Source organism: Oncorhynchus gorbuscha, unplaced genomic scaffold (genome assembly GCF_021184085.1).
Source record: "Oncorhynchus gorbuscha isolate QuinsamMale2020 ecotype Even-year unplaced genomic scaffold, OgorEven_v1.0 Un_scaffold_12655, whole genome shotgun sequence".
In the NCBI taxonomy this organism is placed as follows: Eukaryota; Metazoa; Chordata; class Actinopteri; order Salmoniformes; family Salmonidae; genus Oncorhynchus; species Oncorhynchus gorbuscha.
In genome coordinates this window covers 1-8,342 of record NW_025754975.1, presented here as the reverse complement: position 1 = coordinate 8,342, position 8,342 = coordinate 1, and the positions used below count along the sequence as shown (strand labels likewise).

Here is an 8,342-nt window from a genome sequence, read left to right as displayed (position 1 = left end):
TGTCTGTTACCTGACTGTCTCTTCCTCCTACAGGTGTGTCTGTTACCTGACTGTCTCTCCCTCCTACAGGTGTGTCTGTTACCTGACTGTCTCTTCCTCCTACAGGTGTGTCTGTTACCTGACTGTCTCTTCCTCCTACAGGTGTGTCTGTTACCTGACTGTCTCTCCCTCCTACAGGTGTGTCTGTTACCTGACTGTCTCTTCCTCCTACAGGTGTGTCTGTTACCTGACTGTCTCTTCCTCCTACAGGCGTGTCTGTTACCTGTTGCCTGACTGTCTGTCCCTCCTACAGGTGTCTGTTACCTGACTGTCTCTCCCTCCTACAGGTGTGTCTGTTACCTGACTGTCTCTTCCTCCTACAGGTGTCTGTTACCTGACTGTCTCTCCCTCCTACAGGTGTGTCTGTTACCTGTTGCCTGACTGTCTGTCCCTCCTACAGGTGTCTGTTACCTGACTGTCTCTCCCTCCTACAGGTGTCTGTTACCTGACTGTCTCTCCCTCCTACAGGTGTGTCTGTTACCTGACTGTCTCTTCCTCCTACAGGTGTGTCTGTTACCTGACTGTCTCTTCCTCCTACAGGTGTGTCTGTTACCTGACTGTCTCTCCCTCCTACAGGTGTGTCTGTTAGCTGACTGTCTCTCCCTCCTACAGGTGTGTCTGTTAGCTGACTGTCTCCCTCCTACAGGTGTGTCTGGTACCTGACTGTCTCTTCCTCCTACAGGCGTGTCTGTTACCTGACTGTCTCTTCCTCCTACAGGTGTGTCTGTTCCCTGACTGTCTATCCCTCCTACAGGTGTGTCTGTTACCTGACTGTCTCTTCCTCCTACAGGTGTGTCTGTTCCCTGACTGTCTATCCCTCCTACAGGCGTGTCTGTTACCTGACTGTCTCTTCCTCCTACAGGTGTGTCTGTTACCTGACTGTCTCTCCCTCCTACAGGTGTCTGTTCCCTGACTGTCTATTCCTCCTACATGTGTGTCTGTTACCTGACTGTCTCTTCCTCCTACAGGTGTGTATGCTGCCGGACAGTGTGCTGTCAGACATGGTGGGCTATGCTTTGTGGCTCCTGGAGTGTTCCCACGCGTCGGGCTGCTGCCACACCACCATATTCTTCTCCATCTCCTTCTCATTCAGAGCCATACTGCAGCTGTTTGACCACCAGGATGGCCTCAGGAGACTAGTTAACCTGGTGAGTAGGGGGAGAGACGGGGGAGATTGGCTCTGAATGAGAGATTTACTGCAGTCATCAGTACAGTCAACCTGGTGAGTAGGGGAGAGAGACGGGGGAGATTGGCTCTGAATGAGAGATTTACTGCAGTCATCAGTACAGTCAACCTGGTGAGTAGGGGAGAGAGACGGGGGAGATTGGCTCTGAATGAGAGACTCTTACTGCAGTCATCAGGACAGTTAACCTGGTGAGTAGGGGGAGAGACGGGGGAGATTGGCTCTGAATGAGAGATTTACTGCAGTCATCAGTACAGTCAACCTGGTGAGTAGGGGAGAGAGACGGGGGAGATTGGCTCTGAATGAGAGACTTACTGCAGTCATCAGTACAGTTAACCTGGTGGCATGGGACAGCGAGTCCAATCACCACCTTCCGGAGACACCGACCCCCACCTCTTTAGAATACCTAGGATAGGTTAAGTATCCCTCTCACACCCCTACCCCCTAAGTTTTAGATGCTATTGTTAAGTGACTGTCCCACTGGATGTCATAAGGTGAATGCACCAATTTGTAAGTCGCTCTGAGATGGAAGTCTGCTAAATAGCTTAAATGTAAATGTAAATGTAGAGGAGATGTGGCTCTGAATGAGAATCTTACTGCAGTCATCAGGACAGTTAACCTGGTGAGTAAGGGAGATTGTCTCTGAATGAAGTAGAGCTCAGTAGTCCCCCTTGCAGTATTCCCACTGCCTGGATTTCTATAATAGTCCCTCAGCTACTGATTTCCTTTTTGAAGACAGTTGTGATGCCAGAGGACCTTTGAAATTGCTTTCCTTTTTGTAGCGTCACAGCCCTGAAGGGTGCGGTCGCTAAGTTTAATTTGTGAAAACGTTCTCGTCAGGACTGTGTTTTTTTCCCTCTGACCCATGACCCAGTGGCTGTGTATCCCCTCTCTATCTCTCTATCTCTCTCTATCTCTCTCTCTATCTCTCTCTCTCTATCTCTCTCTCTATCTCTCATCTCTCATCTCTCTCTGTCTCTCTCTCTGTCTCTGTCTCTCTCTCTAGATCAGTACATTAGAGATCCTGAACCCAGAGGACCAGGGGGCCATGTTGAGTGGCTTGACCAGGTGTTCTCTCAGCCGTCAGACAGCCAAACACACCTGTATGTGCCTGAGAAGGTACTTCGAGGCCCACCTGGCTGTCAAGGTGGAGCAAGTCAAACAGTCCCTCCAGAGAACTGAAGGGGGTGCTCAAGTTCACCCTCAGCCTTACTACAAGGTAGATTCCCTATTGAAGTGATGTCCTGAGGTGAACACACGAACTAACATGCATTTACATATGATCAACATATGTACCTTTTGGATGATAAAGATGTATGTATTGATTAGTTTAATGATTGATTATGGATAATGAAGACTAATTGATTGATTTCAGTGATTGATTGATTGATTTGTTTTTATTAATTTTTTATTTATTTCACCTTTTAATTTAACAAGTTCTCATTTACAACTACGGCCTGGTCAAGATAAAGCAAAGCAGTGTTGACACAAACAACAACAGAGTTACACTTGGAGTAAACAACAACACAGAGTTACACATGAGTAAACAACACAGATTTACACACGGAGTAAACAACAACACAGATTTACACACGGAGTAAACAACAACACAGAGTTACACATGGAGTAAACAACAACACACAAAGTTACACACGGAGTGAACAACAACACACAGTTACACACGGAGTAAACAACAACACAGATTTACACGGAGTAAACAGCAACACAGATTTACACACGGGTAAACAACAACACACAGTTACACATGGAGTAAACAACAACACAGATTTACACATGGAGTAAACAACAACACAGATTTACACACGGAGTAAACAACAACACAGTTACACATGGAGTAAACAACAACACAGAGTTACACATGGAGTAAACAACAACACACAGTTACACACGGGTAAACAACAACACAGAGTTACACACGGAGTAAACAAACGTACAATCAATAACACAATAGAAAAAGAAAATTGGTTGATTTTGACTTTATTGATGACTTGTTGTGTGTCTGTGCCCCCCCCTCCCCCCACAGTCGTGTTCGTACAGTCATGAGCAGGTGGTGGACATGATGGACTTTCTAATAGACTGTGGACCCACTCAGCTTCACTGGGAACCTGTGGAGGTGTTTCACAAGCTCTCCTGTATTCCCCTCGTGTTACAACTCATCTCCATAGCCTGTGACTGGAGGAGTTATTATGGCAGGTAGGTTACCTGTAGTCTCTCTAATTGACCTGATTCTACTGGAGGAGTTATTATGGCAGGTAGGTTACCTGTAGTCTCTCTAATTGACCTGATTCTACTGGAGGAGTTACTATGGCAGGTAGGTTACCTGTAGTCTCTCTAATTGACCTGATTCTACTGGAGGAGTTACTATGGCAGGTAGGTTACCTGTAGTCTCTCTAATTGACCTGATTCTACTGGAGGAGTTACTATGGCAGGTAGGTTACCTGTAGTCTCTCTAATTGACCTGATTCTACTGGAGGAGTTACTATGGCAGGTAGGTTACCTGTAGTCTCTCTAATTGACCTGATTCTACTGGAGGAGTTATTATGGCAGGTAGGTTACCTGTAGTCTCTCTAATTGACCTGATTCTACTGGAGGAGTTACTATGGCAGGTAGGTTACCTGTAGTCTCTCTAATTGACCTGATTCTACTGGAGGAGTTACTATGGCAGGTAGGTTACCTGTAGTCTCTCTAATTGACCTGATTCTACTGGAGGAGTTATTATGGCAGGTAGGTTACCTGTAGTCTCTCTAATTGTCCTGATTCTACTGGAGGAGTTACTATGGCAGGTAGGTTACCTGTAGTCTCTCTAATTGACCTGATTCTACTGGAGGAGTTACTATGGCAGGTAGGTTACCTGTAGTCTCTCTAATTGACCTGATTCTACTGGAGGAGTTATTATGGCAGGTAGGTTACCTGTAGTCTCTCTAATTGACCTGATTCTACTGGAGGAGTTACTATGGCAGGTAGGTTACCTGTAGTCTCTCTAATTGACCTGATTCTACTGGAGGAGTTATTATGGCAGGTAGGTTACCTGTAGTCTCTCTAATTGTCCTGATTCTACTGGAGGAGTTACTATGGCAGGTAGGTTACCTGTAGTCTCTCTAATTGACCTGATTCTACTGGAGGAGTTACTATGGCAGGTAGGTTACCTGTAGTCTCTCTAATTGTCCTGATTCTACTGGAGGAGTTATTATGGCAGGTAGGTTACCTGTAGTCTCTCTAATTGACCTGATTCTACTGGAGGAGTTATTATGGCAGGTAGGTTACCTGTAGTCTCTCTAATTGACCTGATTCTACTGGAGGACTTACTATGGCAGGTAGGTTACCTGTAGTCTCTCTAATTGACCTGATTCTACTGGAGGAGTTATTATGGCAGGTAGGTTACCTGTAGTCTCTCTAATTGACCTGATTCTACTGGAGGAGTTACTATGGCAGGTAGGTTACCTGTAGTCTCTCTAATTGACCTGATTCTACTGGAGGACTTACTATGGCAGGTAGGTTACCTGTAGTCTCTCTAATTGACCTGATTCTACTGGAGGACTTACTATGGCAGGTAGGTTACCTGTAGTCTCTCTAATTGACCTGATTCTACTGGAGGACTTACTATGGCAGGTAGGTTACCTGTAGTCTCTAATTGACCTGATTCTACTGGAGGAGTTACTATGGCAGGTAGGTTACCTGTAGTCTCTCTAATTGACCTGATTCTACTGGAGGAGTTATTATGGCAGGTAGGTTACCTGTAGTCTCTCTAATTGACCTGATTCTACTGGAGGACTTACTATGGCAGGTAGGTTACCTGTAGTCTCTCTAATTGACCTGATTCTACTGGAGGAGTTATTATGGCAGGTAGGTTACCTGTAGTCTCTCTAATTGACCTGATTCTACTGGAGGAGTTACTATGGCAGGTAGGTTACCTGTAGTCTCTCTAATTGACCTGATTCTACTGGAGGAGTTATTATGGCAGGTAGGTTACCTGTAGTCTCTCTAATTGACCTGATTCTACTGGAGGACTTACTATGGCAGGTAGGTTACCTGTAGTCTCTCTAATTGACCTGATTCTACTGGAGGAGTTATTATGGCAGGTAGGTTACCTGTAGTCTCTAATTGACCTGATTCTACTGGAGGACTTACTATGGCAGGTAGGTTACCTGTAGTCTCTCTAATTGACCTGATTCTACTGGAGGAGTTACTATGGCAGGTAGGTTACCTGTAGTCTCTCTAATTGACCTGATTCTACTGGAGGAGTTACTATGGCAGGTAGGTTACCTGTAGTCTCTCTAATTGACCTGATTCTACTGGAGGACTTACTATGGCAGGTAGGTTACCTGTAGTCTCTAATTGACCTGATTCTACTGGAGGACTTACTATGGCAGGTAGGTTACCTGTAGTCTCTCTAATTGACCTGATTCTACTGGAGGAGTTACTATGGCAGGTAGGTTACCTGTAGTCTCTCTAATTGACCTGATTCTACTGGAGGAGTTATTATGGCAGGTAGGTTACCTGTAGTCTCTCTAATTGACCTGATTCTACTGGAGGAGTTATTATGGCAGGTAGGTTACCTGTAGTCTCTCTAATTGACCTGATTCTACTGGAGGAGTTATTATGGCAGGTAGGTTACCTGTAGTCTCTCTAATTGACCTGATTCTACTGGAGGAGTTACTATGGCAGGTAGGTTACCTGTAGTCTCTCCTAATTGACCTGATTCTACTGGAGGAGTTACTATGGCAGGTAGGTTACCTGCTAGTCTCTCTAATTGACCTGATTCTACTGGAGGACTTACTATGGCAGGTAGGTTACCTGTAGTCTCTCTAATTGACCTGATTCTACTGGAGGACTTACTATGGCAGGTAGGTTACCTGTAGTCTCTCTAATTGACCTGATTTTAACACCTGCACATTCTTCTGATGAAGACTTCACATATCTCTTCGGCCAGTTTCTCGCCATCGTTTTGTTGTCATGACAAAATGTACACGTTGGATAACATCTATACACACATTGTGATTTAAAAAGTTACAGTTATATCTATAGTGAGCTAAGATAAAAGTCCTGCTCAGGATCCTCCTCCCCTTGTCAGTAAGACTGCTGTACCCCCATAGAGATAATACTGTCTTATTTACGGTTCTGTCTACCAGGTCTGATACGGTGCGTTTCGCCCTGGACATCCTGGCTATGCTGACTGTAGTACCTAAAGTTCAGCTTCTGCTAGCTGAGACTGTAGACGTGCTGGATGAAGGAGGATCCACCGTCTGCACTGTCGGTATGTCTCTCTAGATTCTCTATATCTATACTACTAGGTCAGTTTCTCTACATTCTCTATATACTACTCGGTCAGTCTCTCTAGATTCTCTATATCTATACTACTATGCCAGTCTCTCTATATTCTCTATATCTATACTACTAGGTCAGTTTCTCTACATTCTCTATATACTACTCGGTCAGTCTTTCTAGATTCTCTATATCTATACTACTCGGTCAGTCTCTAGATTCTCTATATCTATACTACCCCGTCAGTCTCTCTAGATTCTCTATATCTATACTACCAGGTCAGTCTCTAGATTCTCTATTTCTATACTACCAGGTCAGTCTCTCTAGATTCTCTATATCTATACTACCAGGTCAGTCTCTCTAGATTCTCTATATCTATACTACCAGGTCAGTCTCTCTAGATTCTCTATATCTATATTACCAGGTCAGTCTCTCTAGATTCTCTATATCTATACTACCAGGTCAGTCTCTCTAGATTCTCTATATCTATACTACCAGGTCAGTCTCTCTAGATTCTCTATATCTATACTACCAGGTCAGTCTCTCTAGATTCTCTATATCTATACTACCAGGTCAGTCTCTCTAGATTCTCTATATCTATACTACCAGGTCAGTCTCTCTAGAGCAGTGATCACCAACTGGTCGGTCTCCAAGGCGTTTCTAGTCGATCACCAAACATTCCTATTTGTTTTATTAGTTTCTTGCTGCTGACGGCAGGCCTCGTGCCAGGGCATTTATTTCCTTGGATCAGCATTGTTGACGTTGATATGCAGCTAGTCTGTGAATCTGTATGTTTTACAGTAGGCTGTTGGAGATGGAGCAGATTTGAAAAAACGCGCCAGCATGAATGCTCATGATGTGACTGTCCCAAGTTTTCAAATGAGGCTTTTTTAAGGTCACGAAATGTTATGGGAATTAGTTTAATTATTTTTCTTAATGTATTGGGCCTACAGCCTTCAAGCAAAGCCAATATGCAGTGATAATGTATTGGGTCTATAGCCTTCAAGCAAAGCCAATATGCAGTGATAATGTATTGGGTCTATAGCCTTCAAGCAAAGCCAATATGCAGTGATAATGTTTTGGGTCTATAGCCTTCAAGCAAAGCCAATATGCAGTGATAATGTATTGGGTCTATAGCCTTCAAGCAAAGCCAATATGCAGTGATAATGTTTTGGGTCTATAGCCTACTGCATAAACCTCATTGCTACAGAACTGTTTTTAATACATTAATGTTGCTGAGGCTTATGTTTTTTTATGATATGTTTAAATATATATATATATATTCTCCGTCTATATTACTAGACCAGTCGCTCTATATTCTCCGTCTATATTACTAGACCAGTCGCTCTATATTCTCTATATCTATATTACTAGACCAGTCGCTCTATATTACTAGACCAGTCGCTCTATATTCTCTATATCTATTACTAGACCAGTCGCTCTATATTCTCTATATCTATATTACTAGACCAGTCGCTCTATATTCTCCGTCTATATTACTAGACCAGTCGCTCTATATTCTCTATATCTATATTACTAGACCAGTCGCCTATATTACTAGACCAGTCGCTCTATATTCTCTATATCTATTACTAGACCAGTCGCTCTATATTCTCTATATCTATATTACTAGACCAGTCGCTCTATATTCTCTATATCTATATTACTAGACCAGTCGCTCTATATTCTCTATATCTATATTACTAGACCAGTCGCTCTATATTCTCTATAACTATAATACTAGACCAGTCGCTCTATATTCTCCATCTATAATACTAGACCAGTCGCTCTATATTCTCCATCTATAATACTAGACCAGTCGCTCTATATTCTCTAT

At 43.5% G+C, this 8,342-nt stretch overlaps 1 protein-coding gene across 1 annotated transcript; it reads left to right on the top strand.

The window, feature by feature from the left end:
- Positions 1 to 2,306: 2,306 nt before the first annotated feature.
- Positions 2,307 to 6,497, top strand: LOC124030562 (DDB1- and CUL4-associated factor 1-like; the record flags this gene model as incomplete). The annotated part of the gene is made up of 3 exons (XM_046341849.1): positions 2,307 to 2,441; positions 3,267 to 3,436; positions 6,373 to 6,497. Coding segments are annotated over exons 1-3 (409 nt in total), but the record flags the coding sequence as incomplete, so codon positions are not given.
- Positions 6,498 to 8,342: the final 1,845 nt, after the last annotated feature.